This window comes from Ostrea edulis, chromosome 2, assembly GCF_947568905.1.
Source record: "Ostrea edulis chromosome 2, xbOstEdul1.1, whole genome shotgun sequence".
NCBI lineage: Eukaryota > Metazoa > Mollusca > Bivalvia > Ostreida > Ostreidae > Ostrea > Ostrea edulis.
Genome location: NC_079165.1, coordinates 1,430,933 through 1,443,302, shown reverse-complemented (window position 1 = coordinate 1,443,302; position 12,370 = coordinate 1,430,933). Strand labels below are relative to the sequence as shown.

Genomic DNA, 12,370 nt, shown 5'->3' with positions numbered 1-12,370 from the left:
AAGTGGACTATACCTACATGTACACACACACAAGTATCCATTTTTTATAGAAATATTTCAAAAATACTAGAATACATATATAGGTCTAATTTTGTCAGAATTCGGTAGCTCTGTAGGGGGTCTCGTCCATTGTATCCCACTATGGCTTTGCCCTGGACCCACTGGAAGTTTCAATATCTACAGCCCCTGTGAAGACACCCCCCCCCTCTGCCTCACCCCCCCCCCCCCTTCAGAATTTTCTGGAACTACCGATAACACATAAAGTTAAGAAGCATCCTTTTAGGAGTTCGTGGCCGTACGTTAGTGAACCCAGGACCCCACTGGCCAGATTTGAGGATTCTCAAGAGGAATATATCAACAATGGTTCATGTATCTTGACCAGTAGTGGGTCAAAAAAAAAATTAAGGGAGGGGTGCAAACCGGGTTTTACCTTTACCGCCCAAGATAAGGAGGGGGGGGGGGGATGAAGACCCCACAATTAATGGCGAAATTTATCTTTAAAAAAAATAAAATATATATATATATATACAAGGGGGTCAACAGGCCAACATGGTTGCTAAATTTTTTTTTTTTTTTTTTTTTTTTTTTTTTACGTATTTAAGGGAAAGTTGTAAAAAATGATGAAAATGGCCACTGAATTTATGTTTATCGAAGAAAATCATATACATTTCATCGAATGGAATATCTATAGTGCGTGGGTAAAAAATTCTTAGAGTTGTATAGGGAAGGGATACCTAGATCACAATTTTGAACATCATGCACAGGGAATTTACAAGCTCAGGACTTAACTTTAGGAATTTCATAATTGAACTAATATTACAGCCAGAATATGCAAAGAAATGTATATAAACCTATGCATAATTTTTTTTTAAGTTTCTGAAAGTTATCAAGTCCTCCATTTTTCATCCATATCTTTTCTTTGATGTCGTAATCGGGAAGAAGAAGAAAATTGGGGACCCCCCCCCCTTTTTAAATCCGCCACTGATATTTCCTCTTTAAATTTTAACAGTTCGTTTTTTTTGGTATTTTTTTTTGTGTATTAATTTGCCATCTTATTCCACCTATTTAGTCAAGGTTATATGTATGCTAAATCAGTAATGATTGACATTTTTACTTCTGTACTATTTTTTTTTTTTTTCCGGGAATTGCCAATCTGCTTTCATTTTAACAATTTGTATTGATTTGACGGTATCCGGTGTAGTGTGTTGTGGTGCGAAGGAGAGGAGGTCCGAGGTCAACTAAAAGATACAAAGCAGTAGTTTAGATCATACGTTGACTTCAGAAGTAAGAGGAACAGAAATTCTCTCAGGTAATCGTCATAAAAATTTTACGACAATACATTTTTGGATGTTGTTGTATCCCAAATCGTCGCTGGCGCCCAAATTTTGGGATGACATTTCACCCCAAATCGTCGCCCGGCCCCGGCATCCTAAATCGTCGCCCTGGCGATGATTTAGGACAAGATTGCACTATCATTAGGGTGGCGATTTGGGATGTACTATTGCCGTCGCCCGCCAATATTTTAATGACATTTTTAGGATAGATTACATTTACACAGAAGTTACTCTTATATGGAGGTACTTAAGTCTCACTTGGTCTGTGTCTGTCTGTCCGCACTCATGACTATCTCGGGTGTTTGTCGACCTATTGGGCTGAAATTTTGTATGTAAATTACAAGTGACCCTCTGACATGCCTCATCAAAAATAAGAATTCTGGAATGAGAGTTAACAGGTGTAATCTAGCATGTACATGTAATTTGATGTTACTAACAACCTCATAATCAGCAGAATGACCCTACAACAAAAGGCAAAATGATTTATTGTCGGACATCTCTCTCTCTCTCTTTCTCTCTCTCTTTTTCTCTGGAGGACTGGACAAAAAAAATTCATTTAGACAACAATGACACCAACAACATCAACAAATACAACTTTTTCAATAGTAACAACACCACTACCAACCAAAGCAACAATAACAATTAAATACTGTGATCATCATTAAATCTTTTTAAAGAAAATTATACAACAGAACAAGTAAAAGTCAAAGTAGAAGATTAGAATGTCTTGCTTATAGGACCCAGAGAACCTTTTGTGGTTTTAACTGGACCACAAAAGAAGAAGAAAGAGGAGGAGAGAAGAAGGAGTTAACAACAAGGCCAGTTTGTATGTAAACGATGTTTCGGAATTCCAAATAGTTGCAGCAAGGGGGACAACTTTTTAGGGTGTTACATAAGAAACCCCAAATCATCGCCCATCCCAAATTGTCACCGGCAACGGTTTGGGACAGGTGACGATTTGAGGTGTAACAGACATTATACTGTGGTCAGTGTGGTGTTAGTTGCACCAGCTAGATGAGAAGTGGGCATATATAGATACTACCGATGAGCTTTGCGAGATAGCTATGGTCGCGAAACTCATTGGAAGTATTTATGCCCATTTCATATATATTTCTACTTTATTGATAAAATTGCCGACTCCTGTGATTCAACATTCATTCGTGTACAGACTGAAGCCTCCCTAATCTCAGTTGAGATTCATCTCGGCTGAATATTTGGATTAACGCCTTCATCGAATCTCGGAACAGTCCTTCATAATTCATGTTTAGAAACATACTTTCAGCTTTGTTCGGTTCTAGCAATTAAAGTGCTCTTAAGTGACACTGCTGTTAGCATCAAATTATTTGACTGTTAAACCACAGGGGCTCATCACGATCTCTATTCCAGGGTTTGAAATTAACATCTGTAGATATCAGACGAATCTGATTCGTAAATACAAATTTCACATTTAAGTGTTACAATATTGTCTGAGGTATATTGAGTTAAATTTCATTTCAATAACATTAACGAAATATCTTTAATTATTTCTGGAAAACTATGTTGGACTGGTAATTTTTTCTGCAGACTGGTTGAAAGTATACCCCATCAGTCTGGCTGGACTGGCAACATAAAAAGTTAGCTTCAAGCCCTGTATTCTATATGTAAATATGGAATAGACGATGTCAAATTTTGATAAGACAGCAATTCCGTGACGTTAAACCACAGTAGTTAAAAATTTTATCAATAAAGTCAATAAAATTCACTCGATTGACCAAGCCATGAGCTATGTGTTAGCGTAGCAAACAGGAGTGTCACCCATCATCTATGTGCACACTAATTAATAGAACCGGCCAAAGCTGAGAGTAAATTTCCAGACATGAATTGTGAAGGACTGAGCACTCCAAGATTCGGTGAAGGCGTTGGTCTAAATATTTTGCAGAGATTTATAAGCCTTCCCATCTTTCTGTGTTATTATAAATATTTGAAATTTATATGAATGTTGAAATATAAATTAGGAAATCATATAGAAATTTGTATATCCAATGATTTGTTGACTTTTTAGTACAGTTGAAGGTGAATGCGAAAGGCAGTGTTTCATTAGTGTAGATATTTCTTTTCTCTACAGTAATTTCACAATCTACCCATATGACTAAGAAATCAGCTAGTGCCCAACTTATTTACACTTGTACAAAATTGTATGAATTCCTTTATATAAGAAGTAAAAAAAACTGTACTCTTTAGTTAGCAGAACCGATGATACTCTTTCCAGATTCTGGCATCATCACCATTATTTTGTAGATCTCGTCTAAATCCCATTCAACGTTTAAACTTTGATTGTGTCCCCTTTTATTCTCTCTCCCAACCAATCAACTCAAATGCACATTCAGGCTAGATACAAGCACGCTCCTCAGTTCAGAAACTCATAAATTGGGTAAGTTCAGCACATACAGTACATCGAGAAATTGGTGACACTGCGTTTGTAGATCACTGGGCCGTGTTAATGTCATGGTCTGCCGTGGGTTGTTGACTTAGTTATCTTTTAAAATTGTCTGTTCACATATAACACAAGCCCTCGATGTTTTTGATATATTAAAGAATTGTCTTCCTGTAAGCAAACTATTCACAAGGTATGTCTCACCACCATCTTAGTTTTCTTTTTTACCAGCTGCAACTTTCAGTAAAAAGTTTGATTTAATACGATAATTAGACCCCTATGTCTAGCAGCAGCTCTGCCAAGGTCTTATCTCTCGCATCGCCTTAGTGAACTGAAAATAAAAGTCCTCTTATCGGCTATAATCAACCATCAAATATCGTATAAGATATGGTTATGAAGAGCAAAATTGTGATATACATCAACACTGCATGAGTCAGGTGTCAGGATGGGAAACAGATAGGTGTGTAATGGTAAACATGTATTTATGTAAATTTACTTCTTCATTACTTCTGTGAAGACAGATGTGTTTAGTAAAAATGCATTTCACAGGGGCTAAGCCCATTTTGGGCCCAAACTCTGTGATACAAAAAATGGTATCACAGAGTTTGGGACCAAAACGGGCTTAGCCCCTGTGATTCATTTATATAAAATTGATTCATATTACTTCTGTGTATTGTGAAGAAAAAGTGTATGCATGGATAAAAAGCAAGTATGCTGTCTACTACATTGTGGAATCTCCTACCCTGGGCCAGGGGTTCAGGCTTTAGGACAGGACCTGGACCCATGCATATATATAGGGAAAATAAATGTATTTAATCCTTGCATGTAAAAATCATTTTGTTTGTTTTTTTAACGATTGTGGAATGTGAAGATAGATTGTGTGAATGGATATATAAAAATCATTTACTATATAATAATTTATCTACCAACTTTATGAAATTTCTTACTCTTGGTTTGAGGACGAGGTCCAAATAGGCGTATTGTAAAAATGCATTTAATCTTTCCTAATTGTCTACTTCAACTTCTGTGTATTGTGAATAAATACTGCATATATGAAGAGTATGTAGCTCTATACCCATATTGTAAACCCCCCTACCCCCCGGCCCAGGGATTTAGGCTGTAGAGCAGAGGTAAATAGATGTAGAGAATAATGGTACATGTACATTTTATCTCATAAGATCATCCTCTTTCCTTCTGTGTATTGTAACAATATACTATTATATTTGTTTGTGAAGATGGTCGAATTCACTAGTTACTGATCAAGGCTTCAGGGAGCAGCGATTGTGTAATGAAAATACAGTACATGTCAGAATAATTTTCATACTGATGGTTTGCTCTACTGAATATTAAAAGCCGAGGATTATTTACTGTAGTGTTTTAAAAGTTTGTTTAATTGAGTTGACTATTGAAGAAATATTGAATATTACTCAGGTGACCTTTAAGGCCCATGGGCCTCTTTTTGAAGAGGCAAGATATATTTCTCTAGCTTAAAACAGGAGTTAAAAATATATACGATCTTTTTCCTACTTGAAGAATGTGACATAAAGTAATCAATATTGTAATGTAAATTAATATTTAATGAACCAGTGGTGTAATTCCTGCATCTCTTAACAAGGACCAGGCAATTAGCGGATCAAACTACTGTAGGTTTTGGGGAGCATACATGGCCCTAAAACTGTCGTATTCAATGATGCAAGGCAATTATATGACTTTTACCCTTGAACTTTAGATTAATTTGTTTAATATAGGCTGTGATTTTGTATGTCACAAATTTTCTGACAGACCACACGAGGGGATATTGTGACAGACCACAGGAGGAACTTAAGAATCACATTACATATTTTATGATTATTATGTACTTTTGTTGTTTATATATACAATTAGATGGTTTTACAGTTGTTGAACAGTTTATGATTTATGTGTCGATCTGTCATCACAATGTGCTTTTGACAACGTACGTTAGTTGATTATACAAGTCATGAAATATCCCATGCATGTTAAATGTGCTATATCCGTGATGCCTATATGATTTATACAGTTCACATGCAGAGCTTCTGACATACACGAAGAAAATGCTTCGTATGTTAAATTAGTGTATATTACCAACACACTTACATGAATTCCATTTTTATATCAGATAACAAACTAAATTTTGAAAAACATCATTAGTTAGCTAGATGCATTATACCATATAATGAGAATTTTTCTTTATACTTGGAGGGCTAGCATCATTTTGTGGATTTTACGTAAGAACAGTGCAATTATAAATCTATGACAATGAACAAAACTTTCTTCACTCATTTGCAGGAGGTACTATATCATGATGTGTCAGTGATTCCAAGATTTTTGAGATGCTGGTTATGAGAAGTGGATCCAAGATTTTCAAAACTTTGTGCAGTTCTGCATCAATAAAAACAAGATGTAAACACTCTCTCACAAACTCTGTAGATAGATATTTCGATCTCAGGAATAACTCAAAAAGAAAGGATGAAAACATTTCTACAGAGTATTTCAGAAAGAAGACAAAAAATGCATTTTTTGCACGCCCATCGTTTTTGCACACAGAATCTTTGGAGAAAGGCATCCTGATTGAGCCCGATGAATATGTGCAAAATATCTTTGATGGATTGAAAAATGAAGACAGGGGAAGTTTAGCGAGAGCCATAACTCTTGTAGAGACTAGCAACCCACAGAAGAAAGTGCAAGCTAAAGCTTTACTGAATTTAATTCTACACGATCAGGAAATCTCTGCAGTTCATTCTTTGAAGGGTCCACCGACCTTCAGAATAGGTTGGCCAAATATTTTTCTGTTTTGAAATATTTTCCTGTTAACAATTTCTTCTAGACTTCTTTCGGTGTCTCATGGAGGTAATGATGTAAGAGAGAGGATTGATGCTGATGATCAAATGATTTTTTTTTCTTTCAAAAATAAAATAATTATATTGGTTGTTTTTAGCACACCTTAGCTGAAAGCTCAAGTGAGCTTTTCTGATCACCTTTTGTCCAGCATCCATCTGTCTGTTCCTAAACCTTACACATTTTCGACTACTTCTCCAAAACCACAGTGCCAATTTCAACAAACTTGCCATAAAGCATCTTTAGGGAAAGGGAATTCAAAAATTCCTCAAATGAATGGTCACACCATTTTCAAAAGGGAGGAGTGTATATGGGAAACATATTGATGTTGAAAACAGCATGAGGAGCATGATTAGTGATGTTGATATGCAAGCACCCCCAGGTAGTGCAGACACATTGTGACCCCCAGGAGTAGGGTGGGGCCACAATAAGGGATCAAAGTTTTGCATGGGAATATATAGGGAACATTTTTAAAAATCTTCATTTCAATAAAAGAAGGTCATGATTAGTTATACTCATATGCAAGCATCTTCATGTTTTCAAATTTAAAAGTTTGTTCAATTCAGGGGCACTGAGGGTAGTGTAAGACTTCAATAGGAGATCAAAGTTTATGCTAGAATATATACAATAAATTAATGAAAACAAAATCTTTTCAAGTGCAGCAGGGCCACACTAAATTATATCATAATGCAAATATTGTGATGATTCAAGTTTTCTTCTTCAAATTATTAACCCTGGATCAGATTTTACATGATGCATGTACAATGTATACAGGAAAGAAAATCTTTTTGAAGTTTTCATCTCCAGAACAGCAAGGTCATGTTAGTCATATTAACATCCCCATCTTGTGTGAATTTAAGTTTGACTATGTCATAACCCTTTGGGACAAGAAAAATGAATCTTTTAGAAATCCTGAAAGCTGAACAACAGCATGTCGGGTGACTCAGGTGAGTAATGTGTCTCATGAACCACTTCTTTGTTTTTTTTGAAGATTTTTATACCCCTGCCATGAAATGGTTGGGATAGATCATATTTAGATTTTTTAAAATTACTGTAAATTCATTGTAATATTGATTTTTGGCTGCACTGTATTTTCTTAAAGGACTCTCTGGACCCCCAGGAACAGGAAAGAGCACTTTTATCGAGACATTTGGAAAATTTCTTACTGAAAGAGATCACAAGGTGGCTGTGCTGGCTGTAGATCCTTCCTCATCACGTACTGGGGGTAGGCTTGTGTGTATATATAAAATACCTCCTCACGTACTGGGGTTAGGCGTGTGTGTATATATAAAATACCTCCTCGCGTACTGGGGGTAGGCTTGTGTGTATATATAAAATACCTCCTCACGTACTGGGGGTAGGCTTGTGTGTATATATAAAATACCTCCTGGAGTAGGCATGGTTGAGCAGAAGTGCCTCTTCCAGTAGGTTTATTTGATAAAGAGTACCCTTCTTGTCATCGTGTAAAGTAGTTTTTTCCAGTGAATATGTTTAATACTGTTAGTTGCAGCTTGTTCTTGTTCTAATAGGTTCTCTGCTTGGTGATAAAACCCGAATGCCTGAATTGTCTCGAGATATGAATGCTTTTATCCGTGCCTCTCCATCCAGAGGAACTCTGGGAGGGGTTACGAGGACAACCAATGAAGCTGTGTTAGTTTGTGAAGCAGCAGGATATGACATCATCCTTATTGAAACAATTGGTCAGTAAGACATGTGTATAAAGTGTAATGTAACAGTATCATCATTGTACACATGAATAACTGAAAAGTGATTGGTTTAGTTGTAATATGTGCATGTATCTTTCAAATCCATTGGTTCCATTAGTAATGCTTTCATTCACAGGGGCTAAGGCCGTTTTGGGTCCAAACTCTAATGCCATTAATTTATGGTATCACAGAGTTCAATCCAAAAACTGCTTAGCCCCTGTACTTTTATTGTGACATTCAGTGAGGTTTGTTTGGAGAAATATTTTAATGTTTATGGAATTTTTAAAATTTTATCATTGAATGGTATACAAAAATAATTATAAAAAGCACACACAATTCTTTATATATACATCAACTAGCATCCAAAGGATAAGCATATCTAAAGAATGATTTTTAGCTCACTTTAAAGCAATGTTGGGTCTAGATCTAAAAAAAATATTTTGTTGTAAAACTCTGTTATTATGATAGTTAGTTATGCAAATTTGACCAGAATCATCAATAAAATTTAAGATTTTATCAATTTTTATTCATTTATTTGATCAAAATTTGTCTGACATCAACCATTCAAATAATTACAACTTCTCGGAAACTGTGGTGGCAATTTTAACAGAACATGATATAAATCATTCCTAGGTGTCAGAGATTCAAGTTTGTTCAAATGAAGGGCCACACCTTGTTCAGAGGGGAGATAATTGAGAAATTTGAAAAATTTGGATGCTATGTACAAAGTTTGGTTGAAGTGGTTCATGTGAAGAAGATTTTTGAAGATGTATCCAATTTTTCACAACTCTCAAGTATCTCCCCTTTGAAGTACCATGGTCCTTCCATTGAAGAAAATGAAGCCCTTTTAACTAAGATTTGTGCCAAATTGGTTGACATTGGCCCAGTGATGAAATTTTTTAAAATGCAACATCCAAAATTTATTTTGATTTAGAGTTTGTTTTTTTTTAACCCTTTTGGAATCAAAGTTTAGAATTCATTGGTGGATTAATTTATCTTAGGTGAGCATTGTGACCCATAGACCTCTTGTCATGTACATTGAATATTAACCTGAATTGAAATAGAGACTAACTTTGTTTTTGTGGGCAGGAGTTGGACAAACAGAGTTCGTTGTGGCAGATATGGTGGACATGTTCTGCCTGCTGATTCCTCCTGCTGGTGGAGATGAACTTCAAGGTTTGTACAGAATAATTATGGTAAAATATGAACAGTCAAGTGGAAAAGGGATTAAAGGAATTGAATGATAAGAAACAAACTTAATTTAGAGGATCAGAATATCAACTGAAAAATTGCTGAGATTTAAATAGCCATGTTATTTCATCTGGGTGACTGAATTTAAAAAAGAAATACAGAATTAAACGTAAGATGGCTCACTACACCCTGAAAGAATTTATCTTATTGGCATGAAATAATTTAATCATGAAAGATATGATGACACATAATAAGTACATGTCAAATAGGCAGAAAATACTAGTATGCAATTTTGGATTAAAAAAACATGATTTTAAAAATTTATTTTAATAAAAAGCAAAAGACTGACAGTTTTGAACTAGGGATCTGCAGGTAACTAGACCGATACTTTAACCACTGAGCTACAATGATAGACAAACAAACCAATCAATAAAAATAATTTTACAAAACATTTGAATGGCCATCTTGTGACATAGTGTCATAAAGGTACAAGTCTTGTTGTAATGGGCTACCTAAAGGGGTTATGATCTAATCACTGACTAGATTGATATGTCAGGTTTGTCATTTGTTTCTGTGTGTTTAACATTAAACTCATCAAAAAGTTGGATACACTGATTTTTTTTTTAGCTCACCTGAGATGAAGACTCAATATTATCTAATTACAGGTATAAAGAAGGGAATTGTGGAGGTGGCTGACCTGGTTGTGGTCAATAAATGTGATGGTGACCTGGTGAATGCTGCTCAGATTATTCAGAGTGAATACATTAGTGCCCTAAAGTTTATCAGGAAGATGAACCCTCTCTGGAGCCCACAGGTAATTTTCATTGGTCTACCACAGTTTGGCATATATTCAACATTTCTTCGATGTTTGTTTAGAAAGATGTGTTCTACGATTTCAACATTTAAACAGGCCAATATTCTTTACAGGTATTAAGAATATCATCACTAACGAAGATGGGGATTCCATCCCTGTGGGACAATATGTGTGAATTCCGACAGATCATGTCTGTAGCGGGTGAGCTGGACAGAAAACGGGCAGACCAGAAGAAGATCTGGATGTGGAACTACATCAAAGACAACATTATGGACCTGTTCCGTTCCCATCCAGTGGTAAAGGAGAAGATTGCCACGATGGAGGAGAGGGTGTCCCACGGAGTCCTTACCCCGGGAGAAGCAGCAGACGTGTTGCTGAAGGACTTCATGAAAGACTGACTGGAGGATGAGGCTACTAATTAGCTCGACAAGCAACCCTCGCTGATGCTGTGCAAGGCACAAGAATTCCACAACCAGGCTTCTAGAAACACAAACAGTGGTTCTCAATTTGATATGCGTGTATCTTCCAAGCCATGAAAGACTTTGCTTAATAATTCTGCATACAGATAACCTGCATGGATTGCCATTATCCAAGGGCTGATCTCATTATGCTAAGAAATGACACAAGGTTTGGTGCAAAGTGCCAGAAAGTGGTGCTTTGTATTGTATTTGGCCACACTTAGGAATGAGATTTGTGTCGTGGGTCAATGGTATGCTGCATTTGTGTGGTCCTCATAAAAGATTTTATGGCTCTGATCAGTCTTTCAACAAAGTTATGAGATAAATTGTAAATGTTTGACAGTGTATTTCATAACTCCTGACAGTCTATGTTAAAGTATTTCAGTGTTACATCCGAAATTTTAATTTACTGTATCACACCATGTACAGTTGTACACAGGGAACTCTCGAGATTCTGTTTGTCTTGCCCATCAGTCCAGAGACAGTGGCACGGGCTCTCAGATTTATCTGTGATGATGTTAGGATGCAGTTAAAATCCAGGGGTCCATTTTACAACACAACTTACGACAAAGTCACAAGTCTTAAATTGTATTACACAGTTATTAGTTTGAATTGATGAATTAAAATGTTTCTGAGACTTAATTTTCAGTATTATGTCTTCACTAATTTACATTGGAAAGAAGGATTTTACAATAAATGAGAAAATTTAAATGAGAAATGAGAAAATTTCAGTATGCAAAGCCATTTTAAGTTGGTTGTAAGTCGTAAATTCTTTTGTAAAATGCACCCCAGAAATGAGTGAATATCAGAATAAAACTTATTGGGCCGGGACTAGTACCTGTTCAAAATTGTTTTTTGACAGCTCAGTAATTGATGCTTATGTGACAGCACAGTAATTACTTGATTTTTGTACATGTGTGAAGACACTGTGATGGTCTTAATTGCACTGTGATTGTTGATAACAAACTCTGTATTATAACAAACTCTGTATTGGGTGGCAATTTTTTATTATGGATTTCATATAATCAAGAATGGCCTAAATGTGCTTTATAAAGTATGCTGGTGCAAAATGTTTCAGATCATACTCTCGTGTAATGAAATTTATCTCTTAAATATATTTGATATATATATGTAATATATGTGACACGGGACATCCGTTTTTAAGGTCATCTCCGAGGACCCGTGACATTCACACCTGATGCCGAGTGTTTGGCGATGGAACTGTCACTGCCTATTCACTGGTATTAAACTGATGGTAGTAACGATCGTTACTATCATCCCAAGATGGCGGAAGAAAATTCCGGAAAGACCACGTTTATTTATTATATCTATTTGTATTGTTTATTTGCGAATGATATGTAGGTAAGAAATATCATACACTAGCAACAGCTACGATCAGGTGTTATTTTATCTCTTATACGACTCGTATGAACAGAAAATTCGTCGTTGAAAAAAACCAGTTAGGATGATAGTAACGGAAATGAATGATGATAGTAACGTAAAACTTTTGTTACTATCATCCTCGCTGTTTTTTCAACGACGAATTTTCTGTTCATATGAGCCGTATAAAAGATAAAATAACACCTGATCGTAATTGT

The 12,370-nt window shown here is 35.8% G+C and overlaps 1 protein-coding gene across 2 annotated transcripts; it reads left to right on the top strand.

Annotated features, from left to right (window-relative positions):
* The first annotated feature begins 969 nt into the window (after positions 1 to 969).
* On the top strand, positions 970 to 11,856 carry LOC125681493 (methylmalonic aciduria type A protein, mitochondrial-like). 2 transcript variants are annotated; one of them, XM_048921626.2, is made up of 7 exons: positions 970 to 1,309; positions 6,055 to 6,537; positions 7,706 to 7,828; positions 8,133 to 8,303; positions 9,399 to 9,485; positions 10,166 to 10,314; positions 10,428 to 11,856. In XM_048921626.2, exons 2-7 carry the CDS (start codon positions 6,099 to 6,101, stop codon positions 10,710 to 10,712), a joined length of 1,254 nt encoding a protein of 417 aa, XP_048777583.1. In that variant the 5' UTR covers positions 970 to 1,309; positions 6,055 to 6,098; the 3' UTR covers positions 10,713 to 11,856. The 2 variants fall into 2 exon arrangements, with proteins under 2 accessions (XP_048777583.1, XP_056013230.1); XM_056157255.1 differs by having other exon boundaries at positions 6,055 to 7,550.
* Positions 11,857 to 12,370: the final 514 nt, after the last annotated feature.

Coding starts and splice junctions, on each gene's coding strand:
- LOC125681493 (XM_048921626.2), top strand. CDS start 6,099: ATGCTGGTTATGAGAAGTGGATCCAAGATTTTCAAAACTTTGTGCAGT. Junction 6,538..7,705: donor TCCACCGACCTTCAGAATAG/GTTGGCCAAATA, acceptor ATTTTCTTAAAG/GACTCTCTGGACCCCCAGGA. Junction 7,829..8,132: donor TTCCTCATCACGTACTGGGG/GTAGGCTTGTGT, acceptor TTGTTCTAATAG/GTTCTCTGCTTGGTGATAAA.